This window comes from Cnephaeus nilssonii (genome assembly GCF_951640355.1).
Source record: "Cnephaeus nilssonii genome assembly, chromosome: 12".
NCBI classification, from domain to species: Eukaryota; Metazoa; Chordata; class Mammalia; order Chiroptera; family Vespertilionidae; genus Cnephaeus; species Cnephaeus nilssonii.
Genome location: NC_137083.1, coordinates 53,911,238 through 53,936,808, shown reverse-complemented (window position 1 = coordinate 53,936,808; position 25,571 = coordinate 53,911,238). Strand labels below are relative to the sequence as shown.

The 25,571-nt window shown below is 40.7% G+C and overlaps 1 protein-coding gene across 10 annotated transcripts in view; it reads left to right on the top strand.

Moving 5' to 3' along the window:
- Positions 1–25,571, top strand: part of LOC307107955 (putative RNA-binding protein Luc7-like 2) — a gene marked incomplete at its 3' end in the record, with an annotated part of 85,322 nt that overhangs the window by 9,896 nt on the left and 49,855 nt on the right. The window contains exons 1-2 of one of the 10 annotated variants that reach the window (XM_079785539.1): positions 12,181–12,707; positions 15,506–15,589. The exons of 1 other annotated variant lie outside the window; for it this stretch is intronic. In XM_079785539.1, coding sequence (XP_079641665.1) covers positions 15,552–15,589 — 38 coding nt within the window. In that variant the 5' untranslated portion in view covers positions 12,181–12,707; positions 15,506–15,551. 8 more of the 10 variants (XM_079785536.1, XM_079785545.1, XM_079785543.1 and 5 more) reach the window with 8 other exon arrangements.

Below are 25,571 nucleotides of genomic sequence, written 5' to 3'. Positions count from 1 at the left end.
TTGGCATTTTAATTATGATGTGTCTTGGTGTGGTCCTCTTTGGATTCCTTTTGTTTGGGGTTCTGTGCGCTTCCTGGACTTGTAAGTCTATTTCTTTCATCAGGTGGGGGAAGTTTTCGTTCATTATTTCTTCAAATAGGTTTTCAGCATCTTGCTCTCTCTCTTCTTCTGGTACCCCCATAATTCTGATGTTGGTTCGCTTGAAGTTGTCCCAGAGGCTTCTTACACTATCTTCAACTTTCTGAATTCTTTTCTCTTCATGCTTCTCTGGAGGAGTGTCCTTGGCCTCTTTGTATTCCAAATCTTTGAGTTGATTCTTGCGATCCTCTAGTCTGCTGTTGGGTCTCTGTATAATATTTTTTATCTCAGTCAGTGTATGTTTAATTTCTAGTTGGTCCTTTTTCATATCCTCGAGGGCCTCATTGAATTTATCGGCCTTTTCCATGAAATTCTTGAAAAACCTTATAACCGTGGTTTTGAACTCTATGTCCAGTCGCTTGTTCTCCTCCATTTCTTTGGTTTGTGATCTGTTTCCTTGCCTCCTCATTTTCTCTGCTTCCCTGAATTGGTAGGGTAGCTTTGTGTACTAGATGTCCTATTGGTTCAATGGGTCAGCCTCCCAGTTACTTGAGGTGGACACTCTTGGTGTATCCTTGTGTACTGTGTGTCCCCCAGCAGGAGCTACAGCAAGAACTAGTTTTCTCCTCCTTTGCTTGGGCAGTTTTGGAGCAGTCTGACTGGAGCTGCAGTTAATTTGGTTGAGCTGCCACAGAACAGGCCATTTATATGCAAAAGCCGCTGTGTGGAGCCTGGGCGGGTTTGTAGAATGTGCGGGGCGGGGTCTCAGGGCTGGGCGGGGTCTCAGGGCGTCACTAGGCTAGGGCGTGGCCAACGGCGATGGCTGGCGTCAGCCGTCTCTGCCTTTCCACGTTTCCAAGTCCCTGCGCCCCGCGCTCCAGCGCTGTAAAACAATGATTGCTGGGCGCACCTCTGCAAAAAAGTCACTCTCACTTTCCGACCTGATGGCCGAGAGTCCAGCTTCTCCCCGTAGGAGTCTGGGTCCCCCGCGTGTCCCCAGAAACTGGATTTCAGAGTGATCGGGAGCTTGTCTCCCTTTGGGTTGAAGAAAAGCCGCGCACCCAGTCGCCCGCTGCCAGCCCGCTTCGCGCGCCTCCGTACCTCAGCTTTTCAGCGTTTGTGCTCCTTTCTCTCCTTAGTTGTAAATCTACCACTCAGCCAGCTTTCCCGTGGTTCTGGGTGGTAGAAGTTTTGTCTTTTAGTTGTATTTTTGAAATTGTGTGAGGCAGCAGATTAGTTGTTTAACTATGCCGCCATCTTGGTTCCTCCGGAAATAAATTCCTAGCCTTTTATTATATAGGATATAATAAGGAAGCAAAAGGATTAGGATAGATTGATGTTTTGACTTCTTTTGTTATTACAATATTATATGTACAATAAATAACATTTTATGGAAAGAAAATTGAGGCAGAAATGCCTAACAAGGTAAGAAATAATTATTATGGTTTTGAACTCATCTAGATCTAAGTTTTAATCCCATTTTTATAATAATTTACCAGCTGTGTAATCTTGGGCAGGTTAGTTGATTTGAGCTTGTTCCCTCTTCGGTAAAATAGAAATGCCAATGAGGTGGTTGTAATAAATAGGAATAGTGTTTACATAAAACTTTGCACAGTACAAGTGAAAATGAAAAACACACACACATTTGCACAGTACATAATGAGTGCCTGACAAAAAGAAAATCTTACTTTCATCTTTTTACTATAATAACTCTTTTATCATGAACCCTTCTCTAAGCCCTATTGCCACCAGTCTTCTGGAGAATTGACAGGTTATTTCTTACTAGAAGCCCGGTGCATGAAATTTGTGCACTGAGGGGAGAGGTCCCTCAGCCTGGCCTGCGCCTTCTCGCAGTCTGGGAGCCCTCAGGGGATGCCTGAGTGACGCCATCAGTCAGACATCCTTAGTGCTGCCATGGAGGTGGGAGAGGCTTCTGCCACCGCCGCTGCACTCGCCAGCCGTAAGCCCGGCTCAGGGCTTCTGGCAGAGCGGTGTCACCCCCACCCCTCAAGGGAGTGCACTGACCAGCGGGGGCAGCTCCTGTGTTGAGCATCTTCTCCCTGGTGGTCAGTGCATGTCATAGCGACCGTTCATTCCACTGTTTGGTAAATTTGCATATTGACCTTTTATTACATAGGACTAGAGGCCCAGTGCACGAAATTCATGCATGGGGGGTGTCCCTCAGCCCAGCCTGCACCCTCTCCAATCTGGGACCCCTCGGGGGATGTCCGACTGTCAGTTCAGGCCTAAACCAGCAGTCGGGGCCTAAACCAACAGGGATCGGGCCTAAATTGGCAGTCGGACATCCCTCTCCCAATCCGAGACTGCTGGCTCCTTACCACTCGCCTGCCTGCCTGATTGACCCTAACCGCCTCTGCCTTCCAGCCTGATGGCCCCCTAACCGCTCCCCTGCCAGCCTGATCGCCCACAACTGCCCTCCCCTGCCAGCCTGATTACCCACAACTGCCCTCCCCTTCTGTGACCCACCTCCTCCACTGGGACCCGTGGCCTCCGCACTGCGCGGAGCTGTGGGACCCCCAGGCCTTACTGCATGGAGCAGCCGCCAGGCCCCACCTCCACTGTGCGTGTGGCCATCTTGTGATGGTCATCTTGTACATGAGGGTGGCCATCTTGTGGCGGCCATCTTGTGATGGTGTCGCATGAGGGTGTGACGCCAACTAGGATTTTATTATGTAGGATGGTTTAAAAAATTCACTTAGGCCATTCTGTCCTAAGTAATCAATCTGTACCTCTTATCAAAAATTAGCTGGCCCTTGCTGAAACCGGTTTGGCTCAGTGGATAGAGAGTCGGCCTGCGGACTGAAGGGTCCCAGGTTCGATTCTGGTCAAGAGCATGTACCTTGGTTGTGGGCACATCCCCAGTAGGGGGTGTGCAGGAGGCAGCTGGTAGATGTTTCTCTCTCATTGATGTTTCTAGCTCTCTATCCTTCTCCCTTTCTCTCTGTAAAAAAAAAAAAAAAAATCAATAAAATATATTTAAAAAAAAAAAAAAGAATTAGCTGGCCCTAACAGGTTTGGCTCAGTGGATAGAGCGTCGGCCTGCGGACTGAAGGGTCCCAGGTTCGATTCCGGTCAAGGGCATGTACCTTGGTTGCGGGCACATCCCCAGTGGGGAGTGTGCAGGAGGCAGCTGATTGATGTTTCTCTCTCATCGATGTTTCTTTCTATCCCTCTCCCTTCCTCTCTATAAAAAATCAATAAAATATATTTTAAATAAAAGAATTAGCTGAACTCATTGTTAGAAATGGAAGAAATTGATTCTGGAACATGAACTGATTTAGCAATAATACTGGGAAGGTTCCAGAACTAGGGAATCCTGAAGTTTTGCCACAGTGTTAGCTTACTACTCTGGTTTTTGATGTGGTACCTATTTTATCTCATTCTTTGACTTTGCTGTCTCTTACCTTTTCTTCTTTATCTTCAACTGTTTTCTCTCACTGAATTCTGTTAGCATTTAGCATATAGTTAGCATAACTAAAGGTGCTTTCATTTAAAAACAACTTGGCCTCTAACTCAAATGCCTTTCAGCTATCTTTTTGTTTTTCACAAATGAATGAATGTACTCAGTGAATTGAATGAATTATTTCCATTTCCACACTTTTTAAACTTATGTTGAGGTATGAACTTAGATATAATTATACTCATTTTAAGTACACAGGTCAATGAGTGCACCTGTGTAATAACTACCCCAATAGAGCTATGGAACGTTTCCACTGCCCTCAAAAGTTCTCGTGTCCCTTTGCAGTCAGTCCCCCTTCTCCACACTTGGTCCCAGGCAACCACTGACTGGCTTGCTGTTACCATAAATTAGTTTGGCCTCTTCAAGTATTTCATCCAAATGCAATCATATAGAATGTACTTGTTTGAGTTGGCTTCTTTTGCTCAGCATACTGATTTTGGGATTAATAATCCATGTTGTTGCATATATTCATTTTCTGCATTTTTCATTGCCTATTTATCCACAACTCATGTAAGTCTGGTTTCTGCCCCTCTGCTCTAACAGAATTGTCTTACAAGGTTACAAATGACCTTCAGGCCACTAAACCCAGTAGATCATTCCTTATCTTGCTTGATCTCTAGAGGGCATTTGACACTAGTGACCATTTCTTCTTTTTCCCTTGACTTTCACGACACCATATTCCTCTGTTTTATTCTACCACTCTGGCCATTTGTCTTCATTTTCCTCTTCAGCGAATCCCTTAAATGTTGGTGTTCCTGCCCTAGCCGGTTTGGCTCAGTGGATAGAGCGTTGGCCTGCAAACTGAAAGGTCCCGCGTTCAATTCCGATCAAGTGCACATGCCCAGGTTGTGGGCTTGCAGGAGGCAGCTGATCAATGATTCTCTCTCATCATTGATGTTTCTATCTCTCCCTCTTCCTTCCTCTCTGAAATCAATTTAAAAAAATGTTGGTGTTCCTTGGTTCCGACCTAGGTTCTTACCTTACACTCTGTGCTTTCCCTGGGTGGACACCTCTATTCCAAGGCTTTAATCATCAACAGGCTAACTCCAGTCCAGGCTCCCCTGCTAAGCTGTAGACCTGTATGTCCCGCTGTCCAGGAGACAACACCATAGATGCCTCAAAGGCATTTCAAATTCAATGCATTCTCATTGGAACCATATCGTCTTCCCCTCTAAGTCTCTGCTATTCCTTATCAGTTCATGGACACTTTCACTCAGTCACTCAAGTCAGAAATCTAAGTTCCTCTAGACTGCTGTCTTTCTTTCACATCCTCAGTTAAGTAATCACTCATTAGATTCTACCTCCTAAGAGTTCTTGAATCTCTATTACTACACTAGTCCAGACATTTATCTCTTCTCTGACCAATGCTTTAACTCCAACTTGCTCTCCTCAATCAATCCCATATTCCATTATACACAGATCTAATATTACCACTTTGGCTTACAACCCTTCAAAGTTAAACTTTATCAAGGGCCTCCAGGATCTGGCCATTGCCAAATCTCTTCAGCCTCATTTCTACTCTCCTTATATTTGACAGTATAGCCATATTGAAATTCAGTTTTAGGAGCCGTGGTCTTTCAACATTTTGCTGCTCCTTATTCATGGAAAGCTCTTTCCCCTAATCATACCCCTCTTTCTCTAGCTAATTCCTATTCATTCTTCAGATCTCACCTTAAATTTTGCTTTCTCTTTTTCTTCCTTCAACAAGTTCTTTTGAATGCTATGTGTTTGACACTGGGTTAGGTATCCTTCTCACTCTTAAAAAAATCAAAGTGCCCTTTTTCAAGCAACAGGTTTGTATATGCTTATTGCTTTTAATTCCTTTGTCTTTATTTTTTTAAACTTCTTTATTTATTAAGGTGTTATGTATGTGTCCTTATTCCCCCATTACCCCCCTATCCCCCCCCCCACTCATGCCCTCACCCCCCTGTTGTCTGTGTCCATTGGTTAGGCTTATATGCATGCATACAAGTCCTTTGGTTGATCTCTCCCCTAATTCCTCTGTCTTTAATAGACTAGCTCTCATTTCAGGTTTGGCTCTTGCTATTTCTCCTCTCCATATACTTCAGATGTTTATGCATTTTTGACTAGACCAGTCCCTGGCTATATGGTATAAAGTTATTGGTACTTTGCTTGTCCTTTGTCTGGGTAAGTGTTAGGGATAAAAATACAAACCTGATGATAAGAATAAAAGGTTCCCATACTAGGATTATGGGGGGGCAGGGAGAGAGAGAATCTGTAGTTTTGAACTAAAGGTGAGCCAATCTCTAAGTTTTTAATTCACCCAACTAAAAGATACTTTATTTACACAGAATTTGAATGTTTAAATCCACATTTAAATTAACAGGAACAATGTTTATAAAATTTGATAGTAGGTATGTACTGGTGCCCCAGAAGAACTACAATGTATTTCTTTAAATGTTTTTATTGATTTTAGAGAGAGAGGAAGGGAGAGGGGTAGAGAGATAGAAACATATCGGCCACCCTTCACTGGAGATCGAGCCCACAACCTGGCATGCACCCTGACTGGGACTTCATCCAGCGACCTCTTGGTTATGGGTTGATGTTCAGCCACTGAGCCACACTGACCGCACAGAAGAACTACAATATTAAATTACTACATAGCCATTAATGATATACTATATTTCGTTTATAAATTATAATAAAATGAAGAATTGTCTGCCAGAAGCCAGTTCCAGCATGTCATAATTGCAAGAGTTTCATCGAAAGGTGGATGAAACTTGGGTGCTCAACAAGGGCTGAGTCACATATGTAATCACCTGTTGGAAAGGCTGAAAGGCCCTTCCCCCAAACCTGAAAAAGTTTGATTGTTTGCTGCCAGACAGCTCAGGGCATCTTTTTTTTTTTTTTTTTTTTAATACATTTTATTGATTTTTTACAGAGGAAGAGAGAGGGATAGAGAGTTAGAAACATCAATCAGCTGCCTCCTGCACACCCCCCACTGGGGATATGCCCGAAACCAAGGTACATGCCCTTGACTGGAACCGAACCTGGGACCCTTCAGTCCTTCAGTCTGTAGGCCGACGCTCTATCCACTGAGCCAAACCAGTCAGGGCAAGCTCAGGGTATCTTAATCTACATGTTATTTCCTCCTACTGGCCAAACACCTGAACAGCCGTAGGCTATTCCCTAATCTGACAATGTTTTTGTAGAGGAAACCCTACCCTTTGAAGTGTATATCTCCACCTTGCTTTAGGACAATTTGTGTTAATAAAAAGCAAGGGGTCCTGAGACAAGGAGGACTTAGCTCCTTCAGCTAGGCTCCTCTGACCCCCAATGCCTTTCAAAATTATCTTTCACCTCTGGACTCTTACTTCAGTTACACACGGCCTTTCTCCAGATTGCTGAACAAGAACCCCGGCAATTGTCTGCTCTAGATGCCTAGCAAAATAAATATTAATTGTACCTATTCTAATTTTTTTTAAATCCTCACCTGAGGATATTTTTCAAATTGATTTCTAGAGAGAGAGTGGAAGAGAGGGAGGAGGGGGAGAGAGAGAAACATCAACATTAGAGATACACATTGATTGGTTGCCTCTGCCCCTACTGAGGTACATGGCCTTGACTGTGAATCAAACCTGATACTCTTCGGTCCATGGGCCAACACTCTAACTACTGAGCAAAACGGACCAGGGCTACCTATTCTAATTTTTAATTACCTAGTTCTAGCATGTATAAATTATATACATATATCAGAATAATTCCTATACATATCTTTTCAAATACATATTCAGCACACAAAGATAATCAGGCACACAAGAGAACAAGATCTCATAAGTAAAAACCAGGAGAAACAACAGACAATAGAAACACAAAAAACTTTAGATATTATAATGGGCAACTCAGATTATAAAACAATTATGTTTACTGGGGTCAAATAACAGCCAAGTTTAGGAATTTCATCAAGGGACAAGAAACTATAAAAAAAAATAACATAGTAGATTTGAAAAGAACCCAATAAACACCCAGCCAGTATTGCTCAGTGGTTGAGCATCACCTTATTAACCAGGAGGTCACAATTCGATTCCCAGTCAGGGCTCGATCACCAGTAGGGGGTGTGCAGGAGGCAACCGATCAATGATTCTCATCATTGATGTTTTATCTCTCTCCCTCTCCCTTCCTCTCTGAAATCAATAAATATATTTTAAAAGCCAATAAAAATTCTAGAATTAAAACAAAGAATTCAATTGATGGATTTAATAGCAGTCCAGACACAGCTGAAAGGATATTAGTTTACAGACTCTAAAAGTTCAATGAATTTCAAGCACAATAAATAAAAATAAATTCACACCCAGATACATTACAGTAAATTGCAGAAAACCAAAGTCAAAAAGAACAAAATTGGAAAGCAGCAAACTAACTTCCAAAGAGTGACAGACTGATAGCTGATTTCTTAGGGGGAATGGAAGGTAAAAGGCAGCAGGAAACATAGAATCTATGTACCAAAAGAAAGTAACTTCCAACCCAGAATCCTATACCCAATAAAAATATTCACCTGGAATTAAGAAAGGCAAAGTAAAGTTTCTCACATGCAAGCACAAAAGCAAACAAGCAAGGTAGGCAAACTTCTGTAAAGAGCCAGATAGTAAATATTTTAGTCTTGCAGACCATGGTATTTGTTACAACCACTCAACTCTGCCTTTGTAGAGCAAAAGAAACCACAGACAATAGCAAATGAATGAGTCTGGCAGTATTCCAATGAAAGTATTCACAAAAATAGATAGTAGGCTAGATTTGGCCTGTGGACTACAGATTGCTGATTCCTGTCCTAAAGTTTAAACTTCAGACAAAACGGAAATGATCCCAAATGGAAAGGCAGAGGTTCCATAAGGAATGAAGAGCAAAGAAAGTGGTAAATAAACATCAATTATATGAAACTTGGTTAAAAAAAAAAAAAGAAACATAGAACTAAAACACATGATAATAAGAGCATATAACAAGTTAAATGTAGCTAGTTTTCTAGGTTCCTTGTGTTATCTATCTGTGTAAAGGTATGATGAAATTAGTCTTTGATACATTAAAGATGCCTGTCATAACTTCCAGGGTAACCATTAAAATAATAAAAATGGCCCTAGCTGGTTTGGCTCAGTGGATAGAACGTTGGCCTGTGGACTGAAGGGTCCAGGGTTTGATTCCCATCAAGGGCACATGCCCGGGTTGCGGACTTGATCCCCAGTAGGGGGCGTGCAGGAGGCAGCCAATCAATGATTCTCCCTCATCATTGATGTTTTTATCTCTCCCTTCTCTGAAATCAATACAAATATATTTTAAAAACCCCAAAAAATAAAAACGGAATAAAACTTCTAAACTACCAGAAGGGGAAACAATGGCATGATTAAAAGGCAAGCAAGAAAAGAGAGAAAAATTAAACATAAAACATTCAGACAACTAGACAAAATAAGAGCTTTAAACCCAAAATATGACTAGTTACATGAATATAAATGATTAAATGCTTCAATTAAAAGACAGGAATATCATATTAAAAATGAACAAAACTAGCCCTAGCCGATTTGGCTCAGTGGATAGAGCATCGGCCTGCAGACTGAAAGGTCCCAGGTTTGATTCCAGTCAAGGGCACATGCCTGGGTTGTGGGCTCAATCCCCAGTGGGGGCATGCAGGAGGCAGCCAATCAATGATTCTCTCTCATCATTGATGTTTCTATCTCCCTCTTTCTTCCTCTCTGAAATCAATAAAAATGTATTTTTTTAAAAAAGAACAAAACTAGATGCTGTTCATAAGAGATGTAAATAACCAGAAAAGAAGACAAAGACTAAAATGTCTTCACTAACATAATTATTCAACATTTTAGTGTTAGTTTCCTCCTGAGCTTATCTATATATATAAAAGCCTAAGCGACCGAGCAACTGGTTGACCTGTTGCTATGAAGCGTACTGACCACCATGGGGCAGAAGCTCAATGCAGGAGCTGTCCCCTGGTGGTCAGTGCACTCCCACAGCGGGAGCACTGCTCAGCTGACCAAGAGGCGCCAGATACAGGGCTCACTGCTGGTGAGCGCTGCTGTGGCAGCGCAAGCCTCTCCTGATCAATTGGGACTCTGGGCTGGGATGAGCGGGAGTGGCAGGCAGCATTGGACTGCCGGTTTTGTCCTGATCCCCAGCCTGTCCTGCAGGGATCGGGCTGAAACTGGCAGTCCGACATCCCCCGAGGGGTCCCGGATTGCAAGAGGGCGCAGGCCAGGCTGAGGGATACTCCCCCCCCCCCCCGTGCACAAATCCATGCACCGGGCCTCTAGTAATATATATAATAGTGCATCCCTATTATGTATAAGGATATTAATTTGAACATTTTTCTTTTATTGTAAATAGTTTTCAAAGGATGACATTCCTAGTACTTGGAGTTGTTTGAATTTTGAGTTACCTAAATAACTGAATGGAAAAACTATTTTGTCAGTTACTGAAGGCAATGTGGTTCTAAAATTTTTATTGGCCCAATATGCATTTAAAAGGATCCAGGAACTATGATTGCTATTTCATGTTAATTTTTTTTTGTTGTTAATCCTCACCCATGAACATTTTCCCATTGATTTTTAGAGAGAGTGGAAGGGAGGGGGAGAAACAGAAACATCAATGTGAGAGAGACTGGTTGCCTCCCACATGCACCCAACTGGACTGGGGATCAAGTAGGCAACTGAGGTATGTGCCCTTGATCGGAATTGAACCCATGACCCTATCCACTGAGCCAAACTGGCTAGGGATATTTCATGTTACTTTTTTGTTGATCATCCTAATAAAGCTTAAGTTCCAAGGTGATGCATTTGAAATTTTAATGAAACAAAAAATTTTACCATTATTTCCTTTCAAAGTATCTAGAAGTACTTATGTCTCATCTTAAGGAATCCTATCTAATAAAGAGGGAATATGCAAATTGACTGTCATGTCATAACAAGATGGCTGTGCCCACAGCAGAGGCCGAGTTCCTGTAACGAGCCTTAACGAGCAATCAGCAGGGACCTGAGGCTGCATGGCACTGGGCCGGGGCAGGGGACCTGAGGCCGCACCCCCCACCTGGGGGGGCTTGACATGGGTGGGCCTGGCCAGGTCTGGATCTAGCCCAATGGGGGTGGGGACGGCTGGGTCTGGGTCTCTCACAATTTCGAGGTGCATGTGGGTGGGTGGGGACTGGGCTCTGGTTCCTGTGGCGCGCCCCAGACTCTGACAGGAGGGAGATTTTCATATACATTTTATTATTTTTTTTTTCATCTCTGACACTTCTATTATAGAGAAAGGGCAAATAGCAATATTAAAATGTTTCCCCTAATTAATTCCCTTTTAATGTGCACGAATTTCTTGCACTGGGTCACTAGTTATTTTATAAAAGAAAGTTAAAGCATCCGGGCAAGGCTTTGGGCTGGTCATTTTCTGTTAGCTCATTTAGTCCTCACAACAGTGCTTGCTCTAAGGTGTCTGCAGGGTGTCCCAAAAAACGTATACACACTTTGAATGATTATAAAGTAAGTGTTTATAAACATACAGTTCATTTTCAAAATTTAAAAGAATGACAGAAATGAATAATTTTGTCAGTGCCTGTTTTCAAACTGATGACCAGTCTGGTCTAGACATTGACAATAACAGGAAGCAATGGAATCACAAACATCAAGAATAATTCCCTCAAGTATTTGTGTGCCCTAAATTCCTGTTGTTGTTATTTTTGTACCAGATCTTTTATGTATCCCCATAAAAAAAGTCCAGTGGCACTTTAGGATAAATTTTCTTTGTTTAAAGCTTAGGATGGCTTCACCCATTATTTCAAATCAGTTAAATCCGAAAAGGAGTGAAAGTTAAGTGAACTATCAGCTGTTAAAAGTGTGTATATATTTTTTAGGGGACAGCCTATATTTCCATTAAACATGAGATTAAGAAATAAATTGCTGTACGTCCCACCAACGGTTTTGAATCCAAGGTGATGGCAAGCAATGAACCCACAGGCTTTCTTTTCCGTTGCTGCTGATACAATGAAAAGAAGGGCCTTATTCTTCAAATTTCTCTCTCAGGCAGGAAAAAATTTCTCTGCAAGATCACCTCTTCTCAGAACACTGCTTAATCTTTATAGTTCCTAATTTAGACAACAGCTTCCTGCTGTTAAGAAATGATCAAGCCGAAATGGGTTACATCTCCTATTTTCTCTAGTGTATTAATTTCAAGTGTTATTTCGGGGGTGGGGTGGGCCCTTAAAAGTCTCAGTGAAGGAAAATGATCCAGATGTCAAATCTCCAGGGCGCCTGTCGTAGGGGGTCGGGCAGCAGGGAGAAAAAGGTTGAGTCTACACGATTCCAGGTGGGCCCCTGAAAAGGAGTTCATCGGTCAGCAAGTACTCGTCAGGAATACGCCCGTATTAGCTATTAAGACCGCTAACCTCAGTCGAACCGACCCGCCAGGACTCGGGATAACCCTCTGCTATTTAATTTGGGTCTGGCTCGCCAGCAAAGGTGCGGCGCTGCACCCGGGGACGCGAGGTTTGGCGCCTCAGGCGAATTGCAACTCGAGGGTCTGGTGAAGCATCAGAGTCTCGCGATATCTGGGAGGAAGGGGCGGGAGAGCTCGCGAGCACGCGCACGAGAGCCGTTAGGGTGGAACCCCTCCTGGGCGGGGCGGACGGAGCAAATACAGTTGAACGCCGGTTGGTGGAGACCCGCAGAAAACGACTAAGCGCGAGCAGCGTGCGCGCTCACGTCGCAGCGACGGCGGTGGCGAGCGTCGTCAGAGCTTGAAGGGGGGGCTGACGGCTGCTGGCGGGTGGCGGTGTAGAAGGCGAGCGCTCGCTTAGCCCTTATCGCTTCTGTCTCAGGACTTGGACAGAGATTGAGGGAACGAGGGTCATTTGCGTGGGGCTCTGTCTTCCGCGTACGCGTGGTCGTCAGGAGCGCAGCCCGGACTCCGCTGTAAATCCTCCGGCTCCTTTCCCGCACGCCTCGAGGTGGCGGCGGCGGCGGCGGCAACCAGAGAGCGTCTCACCTTCCCTCAGCCCTTCCCCTTGTCCCCCCCCTCCCGAGAGGGCCCGGTCTGCGCCCCACCCCCGCCTGTCCACCCGCCCGCTACGCCGCCGCCATGTCGGCGCAGGCCCAGATGCGCGCGATGCTGGACCAGTTGATGGGCACCTCCCGGGACGGTAAGTCTCTGCCAGTGCCCTGGGGGTGGGGGAGGGGACGGGAAAGGCGAGGAGAAGGGGCTCTGCGGGCGCACCTGGGCTTGTGTGTGTGGCTGAGTAAGGGGCTCCCAGATTGGTAACACGAGGTCCCGGCTCCGCTCCCATCCAATCAGGGCTGGGCAGCCGGGCTGGGGGGCGGTGTCCGAGCGGATTGGCGGGAACTGCTGCCAATGGGGTTAGGCGGGGCCTGGAGGCTGAAGGGAGAGTTTGAGCATTCAATGTTGACTTGGCTGGGACGGGAGAGCCCACGTCTCTCTTGCGTAGTAGGGCGGCCCATTTTGTGGTCGAATTAGGTACCTGCGGACCGCTAGAGCCCCCGCCCCCTGAACTAATCCCTAACCCAGAGTTTTGGTATCATCTCTCGCCGCCGTCCTCCAGAGCATCCAGAGAGAACTGCCCCCCCTCCCCCCACCTCACCCACCCCCTTTAGCCGAGTCCGGAGGAAACCTTTACTATAAACCCAGTCCTAGAAATGCACTCTCAACCCCCACAGAAACAACCATTCTTATGAAAATATCTGACCCAAACCATGGTTTCTTGAGTGGGTGTGTTTAGCCCCATTTTATGAAAAAAATATGGCCCGTTTTTTCCCGAAAGACCTCCATTTTGTTAGACAATTTAATAGAGGCTTTGTTCAGTTAATTTGACAAATCTTGCATGTGCCCCAACTAGAACCATTTTGAAAATGTGGTGCCCAGTGAAGTAGAATTGAAGGAAACGATTCTTTTAGGTACTTAGGTTAGAATTTGTATAGAAAACCACTAATTGCTGGATATCTTTTTTGTCATAAAGAGAATTTCTAAATAAGAAGATGAAATGCTGTTGCTTTTTTGTTGATGATAATTAGTAATGTACTCTTTCAAATTCAGCTCAAATCCATGCTACTGTGGAGGAAAGGTGTAGTTCAATAATTTCTGAAAATGAAATAAAACACTTGTTTATTTTCATATGTTGCTTGTCCTGGTAAATAGTTTCTTAACCATTGAAGAAATGCTTTTTTTCTTAATAAGTTATTCTTATTGCTTGATGTAAGAGAAAAGACACTTAAAATTTTAAGTCGCTCTTCTTGAGTGCTTTGCAGCAAAATATGTGAGTAGGTTTTTTAAATTTATTGAGCTCAAATATTTTTGGCAATGCATATTTAAAGAATGGCTTTTGAGTATTCACATTTCAGTTTTAATTAAAACCCATATTGGGAACTTTTCTTTGTAGATCACATAGACAAATAGGTGTAGATGGCAAATATACTTGTGGAGGGGAAGATTGGGAAGGAAATTAATTTTATTTGTGTAGTAAACCCTTGAAAGTTAACATTGATTTGAAATGCCACTGGAGAAACTTACCTGTTACCATTTTTTCACCTTTAGATAAGAATGGTCATTTTGTATCTGCAGCATGTCTTAACATTGCTCCTTTTTTATTATGAAGACAGGATTGTGCAGGGGCTTAATATAGAATTTTAGCTGACAATAACCTTTGTAATAAAATTACAAAAGTCATTTACATGATCTTTTTAGTCCTAGATGGATACCATTTTTGGTACCTTCTGCATGGATTGAATTTCCTAATTTTACTAGGCGGGTAGTTGGATCAAAATACTCTACTATCAGCTGATAAATTTCCGAACTAGGCAGCTAATGTAGCATTGCAAAGCTAAACCAAAAATGTGTGTATTGTATGTAGTTAGCAGAAATAGGGATTTCTTAAAATCCATTCTGTTTTGTATACAAATAAATTTTTATTTTTTGTGTGTGTTACTGGATTTTTTTTTTTTTTTTTGCCTCCAGACTAAAAGGATTTACCAATGAATTCATGTTTATGAGTCCACAATATTATTTAGTTGAAATGACTGAATATTCACTGCTGTGTTGGGCCAGAAGCAAGAAACATACTATTTTCAAGGAAAAGAATGTTTTTTAGATACATAAATTCTTTTATGTGTATAAGATAATAATCAGAACATTCTTTTCCTTCTTACCAGAAACCAGATAGTTAATGAGTTTACATGTTTTATTTTATGACTTAAGACCTTTAAATAATTAGGATTGTTCTTTTTTAGCATGTAGTCAACTTCAGTTATTCAGGGATAGAGAAAATGGATATGTTCTTCAATAAGACCATGTAATTTGAAACTATATAATGGGAAGCTTTGTATTGGACACAGGAACAGCTTACAGGGACTGCTGTTGGTTGTCTTTGGCACTAAGGTGGATTTGGGGATCCAAGAGGTGGGAGAGAGATGGAAAAGGTAGGTAGGAGGTATTTAAGGCAGCCCTGTTAAAAAATATATATATATTTTAAAATTTTAATCCTAGAGACCACTGTCTTCTAGGATAGTGGGACACAAGGTGGCAGTAATTCCCTCAACCTTTAGTGTCCTGAGAATACCTTGCACCTCCCCCTCCCCAATAAAAGACTTACTCCTTTGCTCCTCCCCAAAATCTTCTTAATTAGTTTTTCTTTAAACTCCTTGGAGATTTAAGTCTGTTAAATGTACCTTATTTTGAATTATTTAAATCATTTAGGAATCATTTAGGAATTTTAATGGCAGGGAAATGGAGAGGTAATTTTTGATCACTGGGCACTTCCAGAAAGGACAGTCCTGGGTGAGTGGTGGCAGTGGGGGCTTTGGACAACCAGAGGGCAGCATGATGGTGCTGGGAGGCTGGGCAAGGGGATGACTAGGAGGTGGGAGAGGAATGTATAAGGGAGGTGGGAGGGCCAAAGACAAACTTTGCCTTCTTTGCAATTTTGCCTAGGGCCCTGGTGGTGGCAACCGCCTGTGTGCCACTGAAAATCGTGCCGATGCCTGGCATACTGCATAAGTGGAAGCAGGGTACCGCGTGAGTTGAAACATTGGTCACACTATATAAAGTTTGTATATGTGAATCAGTGTAACTCATACCCATGTAACTGGGGGTCTGACTGTATTTGGATTTTTCTGATAAGGCATCATGGGCTAAGGAAAAGAGCACTGGGCTGAGACTCAGGAGACCTGGTTTCTAGCCCCAGCTGTACCTCTAATTGTAATCTTGGGTAAGTCACTTAACCTTCTTTGCCTCAAGTTAAATCTGTAATTTGTTAATTCGGAAACCAAGCAATTTCCTATGTTACACTAAAAAAATGTTGGAAAAACATATTTAAAGTTTTTTAGAAGGGAGCAACCATAAGTAGGTATATATGTATCATTTTATATGAAGTATAACATATGTTAAATTTTATAAATATCTTTGTTTTAGTTGTTAGCATTAAAAGAAGGGAGAGGGATAATTGATTTTCCCTGAACATATTCCATTTGAAAACGGAGCAGGAAAGCAGCCGAGGGAAATTCAAGCAGCTCTTAGAGACTTGTCTATGTGACACTTGGGGGAACCAAGTGTCCTCACACAGACTATGGTCATTTGTGCTGAGTTGGGTTAATTGCAAGGATGTCCCTTAGCTAAAGCCCTTTTGCCAACAAAAACAGTTTTTGGTTATGATTAAGTCCCTGGTTCTGACCGAAGACAGGCCTGGCAGGGCACAAGGATAGGAATTAAATAAACTTGAGGGTATGAATTTAGATAACATTCTTAGTTTATTAACGAGGGAAGTTACAAAAGGTAGTTTCGAGGATTTCATATCTCTTAATTGCTATAACCTTTAAATGGGATCAGAGATAATCTCTGAAAGGCTAAAATAGCCAAGGAATGAAAATCTGCCCTGAAAAATAACCAGTAGACTAATAGTATGTAGCATATAGAATAGAATTTTATAACATCATTGGTTGTCCATTATGATTAGGGAGTATAAGGAGCAAGTGAAAGCTTTCAGATAATTTTAGCCAATTTTTAAAAATTTATTTTTACTAATAAATACTGTATTTTTTTATTTTTTATTTTATTGATTTCAGAGAGTTGAAGGGAGAGGGAGAGAAAGGTAAAACCATCAGTGATTAGAGAGAATCATTGATTGGCCTCCTCCTGCATGCCACCTACTGGGGATTGAGCCAGAAACCTGGGCATGTGCCCTGACCTGGAATTGAGCTGTGACCTTCTGGTTCATAGGTTGACTCTGAACCACTGAGCCACATCAGCCTGCCAATTTTAGCTATTTTTGAGGGTCATCTTCCTAAACATGATGCTGTACTTCCTCAGTTAATACAGTACATTAATCAGAATTAAAAAATTTTAAAAAATATATTTTTGTTGATTTCAGAGAGGAAGGGGGAGAGAGAGATAGAAACATCAATGGTGAGAGAGAATCATTGATTGGCTACCTCCTGTGTGTCCCACATCAGTGATCAAACCCCCAACCGGGGCATGTGCCCTGACGGGGAATTGAACCGTGACCTCCTGGTTCATAGATCGACACTCAACTATTGACCCACTCCAGCCAGGCAGAATTTGATGTTTTTGTTGATCCATTATATTGTATGGTAGTTGTAGTTTATGGGATGTAAAATTAAAAGGATGTTCATCCTAGGAGGTAACCAGGAAAATACAGTTCAGAAAATCATTTACTTGTTCCTAATATAAAGTAGTGATACCTAACAGTTAAACCTATAGGACAGTATGACATTGATGCCTTACTGTAAAATAAATTAATCAAGGTTTGAAGTAGTATTTTCTTCAGTGGATTTTCTTCATAAAATCATGTTTACTGTAATCTGTGTTCCTTGACTTATCATCAACATCGAGAGCATTTAATTTTAATTTTTTTCATTAACATAATGAACCATATTTATTTCTTGGTCAGTTGTAAGCCATTCTTCTATTCCACTTGAATTGTTTATTTTAAGTGAAGGAGGCATAGCCTTTAATGTATTTAAAAAAGTAATAATGGGGTATTTCCTTACTCTAGAGCTTGTAAATTCTTTAACAGCATGAGAAATTTTAGGAGACATTAGGTTGAACAGTAGTTAAACATAAAAAGGTTAAACAGAGTTTTAGTAAATATTTGACTTAATCAGAAGTCCAGGCATATCAAAATACTGAAAGTTTTGTTGACACCCACATAGTGAATTTATTTAAAAAAACCCTATTAACTCATTTTGCATTTTGAACTCTGAATAATTTTTCTATCTACAGAACAGCCCAGAAAACAGTAATAGTATCACCTCATATAAACCTGCATTGTCCTTGGATTCTTTACAGTTGTTTAACTCTCCTTGTCAAGAAAGCCTTATGATTTTGAGACATTCTTTTACTTCAGTTAACAAAATTAAAACCAAAGAAAAATCATTTTGTCTGTAACTGCGTAATCTCAATAAGCAGCAAATACAGGCTCTGATTTGGTTTCGTTTGGGTAAAATGTCTAATAAGCATAAACGATAGTGAGAGTTAAATGTTCAAGACGGGTGGCAGGAAATCAAGGGCAAGTAGGTATCATGGATCAGGATTAGGTTTAGTGAGGGTAAACTTCTGACAGGCACCTTGTGGATTCAGTACCTGTAGAAAAGTCATTCTGTTCGTTTTGGTTCAAATCAGGGGTAAGGAACCTTTTTTCGGCCATTTGGATATATATAAATGTATATGTATATTTTTATTGATTTCAGAGAGGAGGGGAGAGGGAGAGATAGAAACATCAATTATGAAAGAGAATCATTTGATTGGCTGCCTCCTGCACACTTCACACTGGGGATTGAGCCCACAACCCAGGCATGGGCCCCGACTGTTTCATAGCTCAACCACTGAGCCACACTGGATGGGCTCGATATATATATATATATATATATATATATATATATATATATATATATTTATTTTAAATCATCATTATTTTTTAAAATATATATTTTATTGATTTTAGAGAGGAAGGAAGAGGGGGAGAGAGAGAGAAACATCAATGATGAGAGAGAATCATTGATTGGCTGCCTCCTGCATGCCCCCTACTGGGGCTCAAGCCCGCAACCCAGGCATGTGCCCTTGGCTGGAATCGAACCTGGGACCCTTCAGTCAATAGGTCGATGCTCTATCCATTGAGCCAAACCAGCTAGGGCTATTCATTATTTTTTTTAATGTTTATTGTTTAAAGTAGTACAGATGTCCTCTTTTCCCCCCATTGACCCCTTCTAGCCTGCCCCCTTCCCCCCCCCCCCCATTTGGATATATATAACATCATTTGTGGGCCATACAAAATTATCAACTTAAAAATTAGCCTGCTATATTTGGTGAAACATTTAATTAACTCACCCCTAATGCCTTGGCAGGGCCAGACCAAATGATTTCTCAGGCCCTATATGGTCCAGACATTTCCCAACTGGTTTAAAGTCTTGTGCAGTAGCAGCACTAGTATAGAAATTGGAAGGGAAGGCCAAAATAGATGAGTTAATCAATTTTGTAAGTTTATTCAGGCTGTAGAGAAATGTAGTTTGTAAAAACTCTGAAATTGGCTACAGCTTCAATGTTTTTGTTTTAACTGAATAACTTACAACTTTGAAAAGTCAGAGCTGCCATCATAAAGTATTATGTAGCTCAGTCAATTGAATGTCATAATTTGCTATTTAACATGGGCTAGAGAAGAGGGTCTGTAAATTTTTTTCCTAAAAAAATCATTCTGGCCCAGCCAGTGTTGCTCAGTGGTTGAGTGTTGACCTATGAACCAGGAGATCACAGTTCGATTTTCTGTCAGGGCACATGCCAGGTTGTGAGCTCAATCCCCAGTAGGGGGCATGCAGGAGGCAGCCGGATCAATGATTCTCTTCATTGATGTTTTTCTCTCTCCCTCTCCCTTCCTCTCTGAAACCAATAAAAATATATTAAACACACACACACACACACACACACACACACACACACACACAAAAGCAAGCAAAAAACCAAACCACTCTCTAGATACTGATCTATACATTCTAACATGAAAAGAATTTAACTAGCTGCCCTTACTGAGTCTTTTGTCTTGTCTCCTGAACATGGTAAGTTTTGTTTTTTATCTTCTTGAGACCTCAGTTTTCTGCAGACCTGTCTTCCCTTTTTTTTAAAATATATTTTTTTGATTTTTTTACAGAGAGGAAGAGAGGGTTAGAAACATCAATGAGAGAGAAACATCAATCAGCTGCCTCCTGCACACCCCCTACTGGGGATGTGCCCACAACCAAGGTACATGCCCTTGACCGGAATCGAACCTGGGACCCTTGAGTCTGCAGGTCAACGCTCTATCCACTGAGCCAAACTGGTTAGGGCTGTCTTCTCTTTTAAAGTTAAACTTTCCAAAGCTTTGCCTTTCGATAAAATAGGTTGCATATTTATTGGATGCTATCTATAGTATATCTAGTTCAGCTGCTTCTGTATTCTGTCCAACTATTAGGTTACACAGTATACTCTTTTCATTTACTTGAGGGTATGTTTTAGATCAAGGCTGGCATTATGGCCCATCTGCTTTTGTAAATAAAGTTTTATTGGAATACAGCCATGCCCATTGTGTACATTATGTGACTTCTTTGCCTTACCACAGCAGAGTTGAGTAGTTGCAATAGACATACTGCAAGCATAAAATAATTTGCTATCTTGCTCTTTAAGAAAAAGCATTGTTGATTATTGTTCTAGATCAGTGATTCTCAATGTGTGATCCTCAGACCAGAATCACCTGGGAACTTGTTAAAAGCCAAAATTCTTAGTTCTGCCCCAGGCCTACAGAAATTCTCGGGTGGAGCCAGCAATCTGTTTTAAGAAGCCTTTCATATGATTTTGATACACATTAAAAGTTTGAGAAACGTTATTCTAGATAAATTTTCCCCAAATGTTAGTCACACAAAACAATACCTTTACTATTTATTTAAATATATTTTTATTGATTTCAGAGGAAGGGAGAGAAAGAGATCAGTGATCAGAGAAAACCATTGATCAGCTGCCTCTTGCATGCCCCCCACTGGGCATCAAGCCCACAACCCAGGCATATGCTCTGACTGGGAATTGAACTGTGATCTGGTTCATAGGTCGATGTTCAACCACTGAGCCACGTCGGCTGGGCCACCTTTACTATTTTTATCCTGTTTCCTGTTTAATATTTTCTCTTTATGTCAACTCACTTTCTAAAAATTCAAGTTAATTTTAAAGTTTTTGTCCCAGAAAAAATAAATACAGTGAAAACAACATGGTGTTATAAGAGATAACTAGACTCTTGTCACATACTCTATGCTAAAAATTAGAACTTGTTAGATGTATTAAACACATATTAAAGCTTCAGTGGACGCTTTTTTCTTGACTTATAATAAATAATCACTGCCAAGTGATTGAGTGGTGTTTAAAACGTCATATTGGTGAAATCAAATAACATCTAAAATCATCCTTTGGACAAATCCCATACTTGAAAAATACTGGTTCTTCATGTGAAAGGAAAGTTGCTTGAACTGTATATACTGAAGCCCCTAAGTAGAAATGACTGTCCAGAAACACACACCTGTGAGATGGAGAGATGTAGGAATTCATAGGTCCATCTAGGCTTCTTGGGTAAAATTACTTTTTGGCTTGATTTGTCACCTTTCCATTAGTGTTTTGGTGTGGTGGTCAGCAGTTCTGGAGGATTTCACCAACCTGCTCCATAGTAGGACATTGAAAAGGTGCCTGGTTATAGGGAAAGGTGCTTTAATTAAAGATAACCTGGGGACTAGAAACGGGGTAGAGGGGTGAAGTGGTGGTGATTCTATGTTATGGACTGGAAAAAGTAGGGCATACTTACTAGGAAACAGTTGATCCACCTCAGATTCTAGAAACCATGTATTTGTAAATTGAGAAGTTACTGTGTTACAGCTTAATTCGCCTCAGTATTAGAGGGGATACTTTCCCAGACATGATCTTCTGTATATTTGCTATCTGAATCGTTTTAGGGTATCACAATTGCTAATAGGGATAGAATCTTAACTTTCTTGAATATTACCAGATTGCTGAATTGCCTTAGTTATTTCTTCCTTTCCTTTTCATAGAGATGAATGACATACTTGTTTCTGTTGTCTTTTGACTCTGCAGTAGTGACATAGGACTCTAATCCTAGAAGGATTGAAAGTCTAGTGGGGAGTGAAGAATTTTACCCATGAACAGTTATGTTTATTTTTAAGTGATGAATTCTGTGATACTGATTATAGGTGTCTAATTTTAAAAAATTGTTTAAAAAGTACAAAGACAGAGACTTAGAATGAAAAAATGTTATTTCGTGTATTTTCCCCTCCATGGTGTAGGGGACTGTGTAGAGAAACATAAGGGACTTCATTTGTAATACTTAATTTGAGGAACGTATTTGGTGTATATTTTACACATTATTTCTTCTATGTTGTTTCAGTAGTTGTAAGGCTCAGTCTCCTTCATAGTATTCTCTGTTTTTCACTTTAACTTCATCATTGAGTTGTCTGTCACTTCTGTCTTTTGATATTCTCATTTCTTTTCCCTTTTTATTTTCATCATTAGTTTTTAGATTTGGTAAGGCTCTACTTAGCTTTTGTAGCTATCATCAACCAATAAGAACTTGTCCTTTTTAAAAAATGTTTCAATTGATTTTTAGAGAGAGACGAAGCGAGAGAGAGAGAGAGGGAGAGAAACATTGATGTGAGAAATAAACATTGATTGTTTGCCTCTCACACACACCACTACTGGAGACTTGAGCCCACAACCTGGGCATGTGCCCTGATGAGGAATTGACCTGGTGACCTTTTGGGACATGGGGCAACGCTCAACCAACCGAGCCACACCAGCCAGGGCAAAACTTGTCTTTTTGATCAGCCAATTGCTTTTTCCTTGGTTCTTTTCAGCTATTTCTTCATAGCCAGATACAGCTTTTGCTACTTCTAAGTTTGTGTATAGGAAGTTCTGGATGATAGAAGACACCAGGTATCCAGAGTATGAGTTTTACTGAATCAGAATTGCAGCTCTGCAAGTAAGTATCAAAATATAAATTTAGCAGGCTGCAACTTTTTAATGACTGACTTTATGGCATATATCCATAAAACAAATTCTATATAATCTACTTTTAGAACTTAATTTTTAGGAATCTATTCACCCTTTTCTAATATATTTTTTAAATCTAAGAGGAGAAATATGTAGATAGATGTCCTAAAGCATGTATCCTCCTAGAAATGTGATGGCATTAATTCCTGCCAGTGGCCAAGACTCTCTGCTTTGTATAATGAGAGAAGAAAAGGTTGTGGCAAGGGGTGGAATAGAGCCTTGGGATGTAGCCACTTTAGTATTCTGTTAGCTCTTAGAAAGCTCTTTCTCCTACTACCAAGGCTGTTTCCTAGTCTCATTCCTTATAATTTTGTTATTTGGATTTTCATAGACAAGTAAGCTGGTAGGTTTAAAACATTATTTTAATGAATCTATGATCATATTCAGCAAGAATAAACTTTTTCTGCAAATTTCTTCTGCAATTGGTATTGCATTTTTATTTTTTGTTTATTTAAAAAAATATATTTTATTGATTTTTTTACAGAGAGGAAGGGAGAGGGATAGAGAGTTAGAAACATTGATGAGAGAGACACCGATTCAGCTGCTTCCGGCACACTCCCTACCGGGGATGTGCCCGCAACCAAGGTACATGCCCTTGACCGGAATCGAACCTGGACCTTTCAGTCCGCAGGCTGACGCTTTATCCACTGAGCCAAACCGGTTAGGGCAGGGCATTGCATTTTTAAAATGTTGGGCTTGTCATAGGATTGTGGTGGAAGTGTTATTAGTATTTGTAATTATAAACCTATAGGACTATATAAAAGTATTAAGAGGGATAGCCTTTCTGAACTGTATAGTACCCTTATTTTTGCATTTTCTGGAGGAAAGAAAAGCTGCTCCTCCTCCTCGGTATGATTGTAAGTTGTGTTAGAAAGAAGTGACTTGCTATTACATTTGGAAGAATGAGAATGCCATACATAACTGGTTCTTCCCACTGCCATTTTTGGTTGAGTACACTTTCCTTATGTAATAAATACATTCGTGAAAAGTTTGATGTGTATCGGATTATATTAAATGTTTTCAAAACAATGATTTTAAGTTAAGGCATAGTGAGTCCTTTTATAAGTGAATTATATACTTTGAATTGTATAGATATGAAGTAAATTAAACTGTGTTTATTTAGAAGGGAACATGGGGTACTTTTTTAGGTTAATTACAAAAGAGTTCCTCTAGGTGAGTTTTAGGCAGAATTCTAAAGGAACAATAAAGGTAGGTGGGAGAAGTTAGTAGAGTTGGTGAGAAAATTTGAGAAGGGTGTAAAAGTAATAAAATTGGTTCTTTAGTATAATAGTCACTGTGCAGCAGTAGTCACCTGTTTTAACCTTGGTTCCACATGAAGACATAATGACTTACTAGTACAGGGGAGGTCTTCTGCCCTGCCCTGTCCTAGACTATAAACTGGCCCTGGGTCTTTACATGGCCAATTTGTGGATCAGTAGCTTATATTGTAAGAAATGGTAATAAGAGGGTGGAACATTTCTCTGCATTTGAGGACTCAAGGGCACAGGGAAACAAAAAGCTTTAAGCTTTTAGTTATATATCTCTAGCTCTGGCTTTCCTTTCACTGAAGAGGTATGGATTTTATTTTAGAGGGAATGTGCCTATCCTGTCCCAAGCCAACAGTGATATGTGGCCCCTAACGAGTGTACCTGTGGGGAGAGCTGTGGGAGAATATGGGAGGGCTTTCCCCCATTTATAAATGAGGGGTTGCTTTTGTTTGCTTTGTGTGCTGTGCTGTTGGGTTTTCTCTTCTCTGTTTTCCCTAAGTTGAGCTTTAAGCTAATTCTGTACAACTAATTAGTTATTTTTATAAATTGCTTGCGATTAATGCCTGATAATATGCAGTAAAATAAGGTATCTGCATACCATTATGTATGTCAAATATTACAAACTTTAAGGTTCTTTTGAAATTATAATACTAAACTCAGTTCACTTTTGCTTAGCCTTCACAGTTGTTGATCACATAGCATGGTCATCCACTCACAGCTTAAAAAAATACAGGGAGCATCGGAGAGAATGGGTAAAGTAAAATTTTGATGTTTTTAAAATAGCACCTAAATCTGTGAAAGTTGATTTGAATTATTGTTTGTATGGGAGGGAGAGGGTGGGTGGCACTGGAGGGTGGGGGTGGGTATTGGGAAAATAGCATGCACCATGTAAAGTGATATCAGATACCATCTGGGCTAAGGTTTTAAGTGTTAACTACTACAGTTTAAGTCTAAGTCAGTTTCAGAAAAAGGCAGGACCATAAAATGGCAATTTTCAGATTTACATTGTGCTTAAAATTTTCCCTCCCAACAGATTGAAGGGGATTTGGAGAATAGCAGTATTGAGTATAGTTTGGGCAGCACCCTTCTTTTTAGTGGTCATATTCCCTGAGTGAAACTGCCTCAGTACCACTTAGGCTCTGTTGTATTACTGAGAGATCTCGAGAGGAATAATATGCATTTTAGTTTTTATTGTACACCTGTGACTCAGGTGTTCCCAAATAAAGGTTATAATTCATGAAACTCATGAAGGGGTTGAGTTGCTGGTAGTAAATATTAATAGGAAATTTGATGCTTCCATTTAAATTCTAAAAACTTGACATTGTAGTTATATACAAAGTCTAATGAATTATTGTGGAACTTACAGAACAGAGAGACATCCATGTTTTTATGGGTAGGACATTTTGTTGTTAACGCAAATAACTTAGCCTAATCTCTGCCCCATTATTTTTAAACTTTAAATTTTTTTACTTTGTTGACACACAAAATCTGGATTGAAGGGAACAATGGAAAAATTTTTTTTCCTTTGGTCTAAGTCCTATCTTTCCTTTAAAATTTGGCTACTGCTTATATGAAGCCTTTTCTAACTTCTCCAGTCCTTGGTGGTCATTCTAGTCTTAGAATTCCTAAGTACTACTACTTGA